Genomic DNA, 14,562 nt, shown 5'->3' with positions numbered 1-14,562 from the left:
TCGCCCAATAATCACTATAACCTCTGTTTCACATCATTGTTCCGTCCTATGCTGTACGTTCTTGTGGCCGAAAACGATGCCTTAAACGTAACCTACAGTTTCACTTCACACACATAAGATTTTTTTTTTTTTTTTTTTTTAATCGTATGAAGGTTTGGAAATCTTCACCAATGGGCGTTTAATAGTTTATAGAAAGAACTCTAGGCATTTTTCTTTGATCTTTGATTTTTAGGGAGAAGCATATAGAAGATGTTGCTTATTCACGAAAACTATAGAGCGTCAAGTCTCAAAATACGATGCTGATAAAGATGGTTAACTTAATGGATTAGTTTAGCGTTGCTTTCAGTACCGAGGCTATATAAGACGTGGACCTACCGAATCTATAAGGTGTAATCCAAACCACTGTAATGCGTAAGGATGCGCACGAGACAAGATTTCAGGCTGTTCCGTCTTGAAAATGTGCTGTAAGTGATGCCTGGACTCGAAAAATGCATATTTGTATATTGGAAGAGCTGCGTCTCGTCTCGAATTTTGTCACGGGCTTGCTACCCATTAGACCAGCGGGGAGGGCATGAATAGCATCTCAATTGTTTTATTAATAATACAAATACACAATTTTACTATTATTTCTAGTCATCCACTGTTAGTTCATATATTGACCACAGCACCGCTTCCTAATCGATAGTTGCCTGTGACTCTATACATTTCCTATGTTGTTCATGTGTGTACGTTTTTGAAAACTTTTACAACTCTCAAAATCGGTTGAACCGCACCCCAGAATTTTATAAATGAAAATAATCAATTGTGTAGAAATTCTATTCAAATTGACCCGGGAGTCATAGATACGTGAATATACAATAGATCCAACATAAAACAACAGACGGTGACAGTGGCCACCAATTTCTTAATCTTAATGTTTTTAAGATGTCATTTCCATATTTCCCTGGTATTTCTCTGATCTCTCTCCTCACTCTCTCTCTTACTCGCAGACACATAAAAGCCCCAATTCTTATAGTCAGGGGGAAATTAGACTTCCTTGAAGTTAACACAGGATAAAATATCTTATGCTGCATTCAGGAAGATCCTTCCTCTCATACTTTCTGGCTACGTTTTCTCTTGGTGTGTATCTATTATCTACATTATTCTTACTACTGAACTTTGAAGTGTACTTTTCAACTTTTTTTTTCATATTCCAGTAAATATTATAAATACGTAGTTGTTTCTCGTTACACAAATTAAAAAAAAAAAAAAAAAAAAGCGTCCTTTCACAAGGTTGTTTTGTGCAAATCCTGTCCCCCACTCTCTAAAGTTTTGGAATCTCTCTCTTCCCGTAGGCAGGCTGAAATAGTATTGATCTGCAGACTCCACCCTCGCAACAGTGCTCAGTCATTCACTCAGCTAAACACATATCTTTCTTTCTCTCGCTACACATACACAATATTCTCTTCTCTACTTCTCACGTAAACATTACAGGCATTATACCGTGTCGTGTGGAAAAGAAATATTGTCTAGAATAGCTAACAGATGAAAGAATCGTTATTTCTTTCAACATCATTAATAGCTCCTAAGCTCCTGTTATAAATATATAGCCTCACTTCTTATAACATAATGGGATTTAAAATTAATAATTTCATATACACACTTTCTTAACTTCTTCAAATTGTTCTCCCAGATGGGCTTTCTCTCGTTTATCTACTCCAGCTCCGTATGGGCACTAAGACAATAGACCAGAGGAAGGGTGGCCAGTTCCTTTCCTTTTGGTTCAAGAAAGGTATATGGAAATCGGAAAATTAGGAAGCCTGAGTGGAAGATAGAGTGAGAATGAGGAAATTATATAAGAACTGACTATTTACGGCTTCGTTATCAAATGCTTATGTTTATAGTACATGCCAATTTATATTATTTCTATACTGTATAACGGATTCCTATGTGAAGGTTCTGGCTCTTTGATATTATATGAAGTCAGAGCGCTTTATATCGTCAAAATATTAACGGGTGTATACAAATACCATAATTACAGGGGTTTTGTATGCATGGTTTGGGTTTCTCTAATCCTAATTCTCAATCTATCCGTCTATTTCAGGCCATGGGCGTCATTTGAGGAGGGTATGGGGCAATACCCCTGAGTTCGAGAAACGTACAGGTATGTTTTTTGATAAATTACATGCTAATATGCTAAGTAAAGTAAAACTTTTATGTTGATGGACAATCTTGCTTCCCCCCCCCCCTCTTGACAAAATCTGAAATGAGGCTACTGATGACTTCAGATTGCCTAACGCTTCTTGAACCATAGGTGAGCACAGAAATTGGCTATCCTATCTCTGGTCTGCTAGGTTAGTGCCCTTCCCCCAGCTAGGATAGCGTAAATGAGTTAGAACCTGTCTTCAGGTACACTACCACTCTTACCAATGTAATTATATTTAAAAAAAAAAAAAAACTGATTTCATATAGTGTCAACAAGTAGGTTATCCAAGGACTGAATCAAACTAAGGTGAATGTACTCCACTGGTTGTTATGGAATTAAACTAGACTTCCTAGTGTTGTGACCCACAACTATCCAGACGGCTTGTGTGATCAACACATCGTCCTGTTTCCTGGTTTTCTAGATCAGAGTTCCCTACTTTCTAATGGATTAAGAATTTGAGAGAACTTAGAGAAAACCTTTACTACTACGCTATTGTGCCTCCTTATTTAAGGATAAAGAAGTAGACAAGATGCTTATTCAAGTACTTTGAAAGGCCATTTAAAACACACACACACGCAAATAAAGAGAGAAAATCGCGCCAATTATGTGATGATGTTCTACATAGTTCTACATAAATCTAAATCTTGTTGTTATTTGGAAGATCTTTTAGTCCCAGTCGCACGCTTAATTTTCTTCTCATTTTCCATTATTATTATTATTATTATTATTATTATTATTATTATTATTATTATTATTATTATTATTATTATTATTATTATTATTATCAGTAGTAGTAGTTGTTGTTGCTGTTGTTATTTCACAGTATATACGGAAGAACCATTGACATTATGCAAAAGTGACGAAAAAAACTAGAAGCCTTCGAAATGTGAGTGTGAAGAAGAATGGGAAGAATTAGTTAGGTCTAACAAAAAACAAATACATGGTGATGTAATTGAAAAACAAAAGAGAAACTGGTTGGGATATTCGCAAGGAGGAACTGTATTATGAGAGACGTGCCAGAGTGTATGATGGCATGAAAGAGAAGGAAGAGGCGAAGGAGGCTACAGTTGATGGACGGTGTCAAAGCAAAAAAATCGTACGTGAAGACGAAAACCGTGGAGTTATTTCCAATTGCAGCGAGCGACTTGCCAATAATGGCAAAATATTTATTATACATATAATATTGAATTTTAATATTTTTGATGGTTTGTTATTTCCAAAACAAAATAGATTTTTTTTCTAAATAACGTTTTTGTATTTTTCTTTAACGTGCATATTGTTGTGTGAAGGAACCTAGACAAGGTTGAATGGCACGGGGGAACGTACACATTATTGTGTGAAGGAACCTAGACAACTTTGAATGGCACGGGGAACGTGCACATTGTCGTGTGAAGGAACATAGGCAACGTTGAATGACACGAGGAACGTGCACATTGTTTTGTGTAAAGGAACCTAGATAACTTTGAATGGCACGAGGGAACGTGCACACTGTCGTGTGAAGGAACCTAGACACGTTTGAATGGCACGGAGAACGTGCATATTGTTGTGAAGGAACCTAGATAACTTTGAATGGCACGGGGGAACGTGCATTTGTTGTGTGAAGGAACCTAGCTAAATCTGACTCCGTTTTCCTTTAATGCTATCATTATTGGTATGGAGGAGGCCTAAGAGTACAGCGTGCTGGACTGGCAATATTGTTTTTTCATGGATGGTGCGATTGGAAAAATTCTGCCATTTTAGATTGAAAACTACCTATTTGCAACAACTTTTCTCTTTTTCTAAATTTCCTTCGTATTTTTACTTACAATTTTGATACATCCATGAGATAGAAACTACAATTTGTAATGAAACCCACAAGTGTGACCTTATCAGGGATAGAATTCGTGATCACACATATATTTTGTGCAAATACGTATAAATTACGCATTACATACAAAGTTCTTCAGGTATTTTGTTAAAAAAAAAAAAAAAAAATCATGCTTGAGGACGGAGATTACACGTGATAAAAAGTAATAATATTTAGTTTCCAAACTTTTATTTTAGAGAGAGAATTATCTAATTGTGTCATTATCATTTTTTCCACATTGCTGTGTACCTGCTCATGCTTATTAGTAATTATAATCATTGTTTATACCGTTCTTCATTTCTTGTTTATACAAAAATACATCCTAAAGACGTAATTTTTCTTACTGAAAGTTCACCGCTACACATAACGTTCTTTATTTACATGCATTATAATATTTGTATACATTATTACAGCAAAATGCAATGACGCATGTTAAGATAGATGCTACCTAACTGCAGACATTTTTGGTTGACTGTTCAGTTTCTGAAGCGGGAGGGGGAGGAGGGGGCCGTATAGGAGAGGTAAGTGGGCTCTGAGTGTTGAAACGACAGTGGAGACCTTTGGATCAATGAAAGCGTGGGAGGCAGAAAGAAAGTTCCAGGTTCCAGCGTGCAGTTCTTGGAAAACTAAAACATTGACGAGTCAAAATCTTGTTGATATACTTGTATATAGATATTTAACATCTCTTTTCCAGCATTCCAGATAGTCAGAAAAATATAAAAAGAGGAATAGTTTAAAGAGAACATCTGATTTTCAACAAATTTATATTTAAATTTTCGGTCTGTTCTTTTCCAATCCAAGTGCGCATGTCCTTAGAATTCAAGAATTCAGTCCGCAGTACTATGGTTCCTGGCGATATCTCTAGATAAAACAGTACGTCTTTAAAATATTTATAAAGTCAAAGTAGCGTAGTCAGGCTGTAGAATCCGGTTTTTTGACACGATCTCTATAGAAATATCCAAATTACACGTAAAGCATAATAAGAAATCTAGAAACATATGTTTTAAGCGATACATCAAGTAATGCGTTTCTGGGGTAATTCAGTCCACAAAATATGTAACAAATAGGAACAAAACTTACTGTTAGCTAGTTACGAGTATTTAATATAGCAACAGTTTAAGATCGCTATTAGATTTTACCAGGCATGTACTGATAAGGTACAGCCTCTACCTTCAAATTTGTCCAAGCAGACATAACATGACCTAGTACTTAGAGCCATAAAAACAGCACTTCAACTTAATTTTTTTTATTTATTTATTTTACGATACAGAAGTTTGTCTCCAACTTAGCCATTTGCTAAATGTGAAATGAAGTTATACATAATAAGTTAATGACAGGAAATTTACCTCTCCTATACGTATAATGCACACGATGATGTATAAATGGGATTATAATGGAATCGTCCAACAAATTGCATATCTAGCCCGAAGATAATATCTGTTTAAAATAAAGCTGTATAGATAAACAGCATTGTAGGTAGTACATGAGAATTTTGGAGGGTTCTGTATGAAAGAAAAGTTCAATTTTTCTAGTCAACCTAATTTAGTCAAATGATTAGCAAGTTATTTAATGTCGAAGATGCTCCCTTTTGGTGCACGTAGCACATAGTTCGATTGCCGGTACGGGTTCAAATTTGTTGCAAGGAAAAGTTAACTACTTGAAAAATGAACTAGGGGACTATAGATTAAGAAAAGGCAAAGAAAATAGCGTTTAGAAAACCAAAATGAAATTTACTACAAGTATGTCCGTTTTCCAAAGAAAACGGTTGATATATTAATGTAAATGAGAAACAGAAAAGCTCAGAGAATATCCAAGGACACAATGTTGTCCACTGCCCATTCACATTGCCTGAGATCGAGCCAAGTACCCATCGCATCGCTGGTGAGTTTTCTACCACCAGTCACTCACCATGTTCCCAATAGCATTTAGAGTTCGATCCACTGGTCACGTATGCTAATTAAACGCCAGTTTGTATTTGTTATTAATCTTAATATTTAAGTAGAGTATACTAAGGCCTATATCAAAAACTGTCAACGAGAATCATTAATATTAAAACTACGTGATGAAACATCTTTAGCCGTGGAATAATTCTGTAGAAATTAATATAGCTATGAGACACTTCGCTCACAAAGTTTCTTTGTAACTTGATTCAAATACGCTAAATATCTATAACAACGACCAGCATCATCTGGGCAATATCAGGGAGAACCACAAAAAAGTTTAATTAAGTAAATTATTTAATTATATGAATAATTGAATGAATACAAATGAATAAACAAATTTTTATCTAATTTTAATCCTAGGATCACTTTTGAAAAAAAAAATAAATAAAAACTAATCTCTAAAGTTAAGCTTATTCAAACGTTAAAAAAAAAATGAATGCGAATACACGCCACAGGATTTGCTCGTTGACTGGGTCTAGGTGTTAACATTTATATAGTATTCCAAAGCATGAATTTATTATCTGAATCCCACATAAATTAAACAGTGCAAAAAACTCTAAAAACATAATAATAGGGCTATCTCACAGATTTGAGATTTGGCTTCGAATTTATTCGGATAAAACTAAACTAAATTTTCTGTTGGTCCTACAGTCTGCCTGTGAAAAATTATGGCTAGTCGGAGAGTGCACGTTTAACTGAGTTGTCTGTGGTCAGTGCATTGATTTCCATAGCTGGAAGCTCGCTACCTCTTAATTCAGGCAATTTCATCAGTATTGGATAATGCTGAGTCAACACAGGGAAAAGTAAAGCCCTCACCGAGAATTGAACTAGAACCAAGAGTGCTAACCAAAAGGCTACAAGGGAGCATTAGAAATTTTTGTAATACCAATATATTTGGATCGTATCTTTTTGTCAGCACTTTTTTTTTTATCAATATAACTGTTTGCTTTGTCAGTTTAAGAGTCTTCATCCCGGCGAAATTAAAATACCGCTAATATTACAGTAATTATGTGATATCTCCAAATAGATAAAAGACAATTGAAATATGGAACAAGAGCGCCCTAGGCAATATTATTTTGCGTGAGGTACCGTTATCACAAGTCACCTAGTGCCTTTCCGTTTTCAGATGTTTAGAAATGCGAAAATAAGTGCCGATTTTCAAAATGGCTCGAAATCGAAAACAGATAAGTGAGTCGTGATAACGGTTTCTCATGTAAAATAATATTGTCTAGGGCGCTCTTGTTCCACATTTCGATTATCTTTTATCTATTGGAAGATATCACATAATTACTGTAAAATTAGCGGTATTTTAATTTCGCCGGGATGTAGACTCTTAAGTACTAATAAATGCGAAGGAGCTTTTCTAAAATATGCAGTGGTAATACGCATTTATCCATAATTACAAATTAGTGGCATGATGGCTCAGTGGCAGACTTCTGGAGCGATGGGTTCCTGGTTCGAATCCGGCCACACGAATTTCTAGTACACAACATCGTGTCCATGGGCTTTCTCGGAGTTCTTTCGTTTACTTCCACATTTTCATTCCATTAATTTTTTCATAATCACTTACTTCCATTAAGCATGTTTCCTTTACCCTAAAGAATATATAATCGTGGGACGTTAAACTCGAATTTTGTTTCATAATTATAAGTTTGAAAAAAGATAAGAAACATATTAAGAGTAATAAGGAAGAAGGAAACACATATAATAATAATAATAATAATAATAATAATAATAATAATAATAATAATAATAATAATAATAATAATAATAATAATAATAATAATAATAATAATAATAATAAAGTTAGGAATATCAGCGGGAGAGTAGATCTACAGAGATTGGAGAATCTCTTGTATGATGAAGAGTTCGGTCCCATACAGGCTGCTATTGATCCGAAGCCTTTTCTGAAGGAGAGTCCAAGTTCCGGTGTTGCAAGGGGTAAGGATGGAAGGGTTTTCTCTATCTACAGCTGATTTCCACGTTATGCCGCTTCGTGGCGCTGCCACTTGTTGGAGCCAGCCAGGCGGCTCCAATGTTGCCACTTCGGCAGCGGGAGTTCTAAGGAAATGAGATGGCTTTGACAGTGAGTCCCGCTGATCAGCAAAATACAACAAAACGAAACTGTGCTACTTGACAGAAGCATGCGTTATTCTTGGCATTTAGTAACACGTGGTATTACGTAACTCTTTAAATGTCTTCTAACAGAAATTGAATGTCATTAAAAAAAAAAAAATACAATACATAACGTATTGTTTACTATAACACGAAATCCTAACACTAGGAGATGTCATCTCATGCCATCTGTTCGCGTATATTCAGTTCATGCGATTTAATTTATTTTTTATCACTTCAAAATTTGGTATTACTATTGTTTACTATCTAAATTATTAATCACACCGCATTTTTGAATGAATTAACTACAGAGTTTTGAGCTTGGCCATTTTACAGCCAGAGGGCACAAGCATCAACACGTGCGTATGCCTGAATGAATGTTATGAATGGGAGGTTGCGTAGTACCTACTACCATAAACACACACACACACACATGCATATATATATATATATATATATATATATATATATATATATATATATATATATATATATATATATATATATATATAACCATATGCAAAGAACTTCGGTAAAGAGGTCATGGGTTTTCTAATACTTTTTTCCACGTGAACATTATCACAAGATCAAGGCAATTGAACAAAAAGAACTAAGTATTAAAATACCGAGTTGGATTCATTGTAGATACCAACTGAAAACGGGATTTCAACACTTCATTTAAGAAGTAATAACCATTGATTTTTAAGCTACGTAAACATTTCAAAGAGTACAAATAGTTTTAACAAAAAAAAAAAAAACTATATTTTCAAACTAAAGTCCATCGACACTGATCATGATCGAAATTAGAAATATTTAATTTCATCAAAACAACGAAGAACCCAATGACCTTGACCTTTCCATGATCACGTCAAGTTCACGTTTATTTACTAGAAATTTCGACAATTTTGCCGTTGTTAGCCCATGTGTTAAACACGTGGTATTGTAATCCTAAACTGAATGAAGCGCAAAGGTTGTATTCGTCGAACACATGGGACACGCAGTGATAACGTAGAGCATGACCGATAAACAACTATATACAGACAGCTGCACACAAACAAAATTGCACACTAATACACACACATATATATATGTAATTTTTAAAAAGTTTGTTTTAACTTACCAGTAATGGGCGGTGGTTCGACTACGGTGGACGGTCCAAAGAACGTCAGTGTGTCACCGGAGGTGGTGACCGGTGTATTCAGATCCCCTGGTTGGGGGTCGTCTTCAAATTCCTTGGCGCCGCCGGTGGGCGACGGGCTATTGCTCTCCGACGTCGGAGGTTCCTTGTAATCGAAGCTCAGAAGATTAAAATGCGTGTCTGCTAGAGCAACAGTGGGTAGAGTTTCCAAACCGTCCATGATCATGGTCGCAGGGTTGAAGGTTGGTTCGCCTGCCAAAGAAGAACGAGACTCAGTTGAGGATGAGGAAGATGAGCACTTTTCGTCAATTTTGTTTGTGTTGTTCCAGTTTACAAAAGGTCACTTTTTAAAGTACATAGAAATAATAATAAAAAAGAGATCTGGCGATTGCTCTGCTTAGTTTCCAAACTTGCACACCACACAATAACAACAAACTAACAATGTTTATTATTATTATTACTTATGTTATGTTACTAAGGTCGAGAGGCGGGTCAAGGCCTTGGCGAGGTTTTTAGCCTCGAAACAAGACACTTACGCGACCTGCACACCTCGCCTGTATCTCGACAACTGCTTTGCCGCTGGAACACCACATCACTTTTATGAATGAAGCATCTGTCCCATATTTGGAAGTCGCAATCAGGCCGCTAGCCAATCAAAGAGCAGGAACGAGCTTTCCTGCGAAGCGTAATTGTGACGTCAAAATGACGTAACCGACTGCATATAACTCGCGCGTTAGGCAAAAGAAAAAAAAAAGGCTGTTCGTTCGTGCTAGTCGAGAACTTCGCGAAATGACCGCTTGGTGGAGCGCGCATCTGTACTCTGGATGGAAGCGCTGACAACCAGCCAAAAAGAATAAATAAAACTTTTCTTTTCTTTTCTTCCCCTCCAATTCGAATACCCAGATGTATCTTATATTACCAGACATACTATATTTACCCCTTTTCTCTAAAAGAAAACGTCTTATGCCGAAGAAGAAAATTTGTAAACAAACCAAAACGCAATCTATCAAACGCGCAAATACAGAGTTTTAGTGCTTGCTGCCGAAGCCAAGTCATTACCATATTAGGAAGTCGATGTGAACCGAAGTTTGCCGAATCTGCTACGTCACACAACGTCACGTTCGTTGGAATGCAGATGGAGAGGGGCGGTGCCTGTTTTCCTCATTGTCGAGTAACTTCATCGTTTGGTGCTCCCAACCCAAACCCACAGCAAATGGACGAGACGAGACGTTTTCTTTAGCTTTTCTTTTTCTTTTTATTAAATACTTCCTTCCACAGCTAAGCAAGCACGCGGCTGCCATTTTTGACAGGCTCGAGTTGAGTCAGACTGCTAAATAAATCGGCATGTTTCGTGACGTAGCTACCTCAGGCAAAAGAGGAACAGAGAGGGAAAGAGTTATGTAACATAGTTTGCAGCTTGAGGAATTGGGAAGTGCTTTTTTAACCTAGCTCAAGGCGTAGCGTAGCACATATGTAGCTCTACGAAAACAATGCAATATCTTTCTATGTGATCTTTAAATATGTATCAATACAATAAAACTATTGAGTTTGTATAACTCAATGCAAAATTAATCAAACAAGGAAGTTATTTTTAGTCATTCTTACTGTCAACTTATATAAAGTTTGCCTACGGCATTGAACTTGACAATCAAACAGCCTCATTCCTCTCGTACCAAGGGAAGAAAATGCCAATCTACGCGCCCATACTTGGCTTTTAATCAAGAATTGCACATATTCACAAAACTACAATTCTAGTATATTGTATGTGTATGTTTATACGACAAAATGAACAAATACGTAATTTGACAAATTAGTTGTTTGTTACAAATAAAACTACTATTCATTTTTTTAAAGAAAGGTATTTATATCATAAGTGCGAGGAACTATGTGGTTGGGTGACACAGGCACCCCAGTAATAAAGTTGACCTTTTTTTTAAATATCACGTTACTCTTTTCTAGAAGTGAGGGTTTTGGTTATTTCTTTCCCATAATGCCTTTTATGAGATACATTTTCTTTTCCAACAATAGTTTTCCTCTTTATTAATTTGTTTGTTTATCAACGTGGTCAGATTTACACGAGACGATATAAACCTATTTTCACAATTTAAAAATAAAACTAGGAGAAGTAGGAAGGTGTTTTTGAGTGGAGTCCAAAGAAGTGTATAATAAAGGCAACATACTGATTCATTTGTATGCTTTATCTAGAAAAACTTGCGTTCAGAGTGGTCAACAATAAACTGATAACTCAATTTGACTAGACTTGATTTTAGTTTAGAGTCTCTTTCAGCAACGTGGAACCACAGCTTAACGTGAGATCCGAACCACATGAAATCCCGTCGAGAATCAAACCCGGATCCCCCACACTAACCACTTAGCCTCGAATGAGCTCAACTGATACTCAAAAGAACTCTTCAACAATATCCCTTTCCCTTTTTTTTCTTTTTTTAAAATCAGTTTAGCAAATAGACCTATGAAGATTTATGAGGATGATGCTAGAAATAATCTATAAGCGAAATACCAAAATAACAGTGCAAAAGAGCACTTGAGGGATTGCAAATCGAAAAAGAAGAGTACAATATAATTGCATGTGAATGATAAGGGGAAAATTCAATAGCACTCAAAAGATGAGTAAATGATGTTATTATAATTATTTATTTTTAGATAGTAATAACAGAACGCAAATTACGTATAAGATTATACGCATACCAGTATGTGATACTTTATCTGAAACAATTTATTTTGAATTGAACTAAGGTTAATTTGTTACTAGAACTACAATATTATTTGTTTGTGTGTGACTAAAACATGGTAAATCAGCAAAAAGATCAATCAACTTACTGGTATTTTTACTTGGATTGTATTGGATTTTATCCTTTTTGAGAACAGATTTGGAAACGACTTCTAACTGTAGGACAAAGGAGACTTGCAAAACTAACAGATACCATTCAGCCAAACTATTTACATTTAATTTTATTTTAAACAAACTAGTGAAAGCTTTATATCATAGGCCTCTAATTTCTTTTTCCTGACGTCTCATCCCACGATGCTCTCGTACCCTTTTAATGATGATGTCAAGTGGCTAACTCGAATGATTGCAGGTTCTACCCTCTTTAGTGATATTTGTCTTGAATGTAAACCCCAGTAATGGCTAGAATCCTAAATTAAGCAGAAGTTCCCGTCTCACATAGTCCCAACGCTGAAAAGGAATGTTAAAATGTTAAACTCCAATAAATGAATTACATATTTTTGTTGGTTTAACATCATACATGCTTCTGGTCGTGATTTCATATAGAGATTAATTGAACAGTTTGTTCTAATCTCCTTGCAAAATACAAGGAACAATCTTTCAGTAGCTTGCGCGTACCCATTGCTAGCCTTTCTCCCAAGATAGGAATTGATACATTACATTGGAAAACTACACAAAGGATCAGAATATTGAATCATCAACAGTTATTTATTTTTAAAATAGATTGATTTATTGATCGTTTTATAAAATTTTCTGAAGGATCTCAGCCTTGAACTTATGAAACCCAAAATAAAGTTAAGTAAAATGGGTTGCATAAACTCCAGGTATTTATTCAGTGACAATATTTCAACGTAATTGTGTGGAAGTATCTGAATGATTGCATTTGGATTCAAATTTTTAAAAATCGAATGGATTGGTGGATGAAGAGTTTATGCTACACAAAAGTTAAAATATTATACTTCTATTAAAATTAACCTCTAAATGAATTCAGTCATTGTTTTACCTTCTTCAACTGCTACGTATCTTGTTATTTTGTTGTAAGGGCAAGAGAAACAAAATGTCATGTGACAGAGGACTAACAAAACAACCACATTTACTATGTAAAAAAGACCAAACTCTTCAAGAGCTATCAACAAAACTGTGACAGTATATCTAAATAAATCAATTGGTTCAAGAGAACAGTAGTTGCACTGGTTAACGTCTTCCGGAGATTACATTAACCACTGCGTGTATTATTATTATTATTATTATTATTATTATTATTATTATTATTATTATTATTATTATTATTATTATTATTATTATTATTATTATTATTATTATTATTATTATTATTATTGATGAAGCGACTTAACGAACTTAACTGACGATAAAATTTCCGAGATACTATATTAATTATATTGAAAAACATGTAGAGTATTTTTCTTCTTATTACAAAATATAACCTAGGCGATAAATATACGTAACTCGTTTATCTGTTCGTTCACAGCATAGCATACTTTTTCATCACAAAGGTTATATGAAGCATGAATTCAGAGTTTAGTGTTTGATCCGAAACGCACGTTCTCCTACCAAATTGGGCTCTTCTGCTCTTTGCAAGAACGATGAAAAACGATTAGAGGTTTTTAAGGAATGAGGTGGAGGTCAAAAATTGAGAAAATAAGATCTTCTTCTCGTTGTTTACCTCAACCATACGTTGGTGGGCAACATGGACAATTTAAAACTTTTCCCTCGCTTGGGAGAGTTTTTATATTTTGATAAGGCCTCTTCTTCGTAACTGCATCTATATATTCTATCCTTGGTCTTCCTCTTCCTGGTTTTCCTTCTGCCTTTCCCTCTATCAAGATGGTGATCCAATCGGAGTGCTGAATAAGATGGCCAAGCATGCTGTTTCTGTTGACGAAAAGCAAGTTAGGGAATTCTACGGATAGGCCTAACAGAAAATTTTTTTATTGTATTTTAAAAGAAGAAGAGCAACTGTTTGAAACATTGTCTAAGAAGCAACTGTGTCCTAAACTGTATGAAGGAAGGAAAAACAGAAAGAGAGAACGCCACAATAGATTACATCAAAACGAAGGGGTTCGCGAAGTACCGTAGTATGTGGAAACTAGAATTGCCTACCATTTTGAGATTGTGTCGTATCGAAAAGAAGTCATGATATCTCGTCTCCAAAACTATCTGTTTCTATTGGATGAACACTGTCTCGTAATGAAAATTCTGTCTCTTCTCGTCTCATCTTGTCTGTAACCTAAGAAAAAACTTCTCAAATTGCTTCAAGTGACTTCCAATGGAGGGCAGAAACCTATGATAATGATAATGATGTTTTTGCAAAAATCAATTTACAGGCAATTGTAGAAATATCTCATTAGTAAGAAAAAAACATTTATCATGAAGTGAGATGTTTCTGTGCCGTCTTCGAATGCGAGAAAGCGGTTCACCAAATTCATTGAGTGGTAACTTTAGGGAATGAAGAGAGCGAAATCAATATGCTTCGCATCCAGAGGGATATATATATATATAAATAAATTACATATAAATTAAATATATATATATATATATATATATATATATATATATATATATATATAT

General features: G+C 35.1%; 1 protein-coding gene across 4 annotated transcripts in view; it reads right to left on the bottom strand.

Annotated features, from left to right (window-relative positions):
• The window catches only part of sr (zinc finger domain-containing protein striped), a 619,548-nt gene that overhangs the window by 13,028 nt on the left and 591,958 nt on the right, over positions 1 to 14,562 (bottom strand). For all 4 annotated transcript variants that reach the window (XM_081762151.1, XM_081762177.1, XM_081762160.1 and 1 more), the window contains one exon: positions 9,210 to 9,479. In XM_081762151.1, coding sequence (XP_081618277.1) covers positions 9,210 to 9,479 — 270 coding nt within the window. The remainder of the gene's footprint in view (positions 1 to 9,209; positions 9,480 to 14,562) is intronic.

This window comes from Thermobia domestica, chromosome 1 (assembly GCF_964235325.1).
Source record: "Thermobia domestica chromosome 1, izTheDome1.hap1.1, whole genome shotgun sequence".
In the NCBI taxonomy this organism is placed as follows: domain Eukaryota; kingdom Metazoa; phylum Arthropoda; class Insecta; order Zygentoma; family Lepismatidae; genus Thermobia; species Thermobia domestica.
Note: the sequence above shows the minus strand (reverse complement) of the source record. Positions and strands in the feature narration are given on the sequence as shown.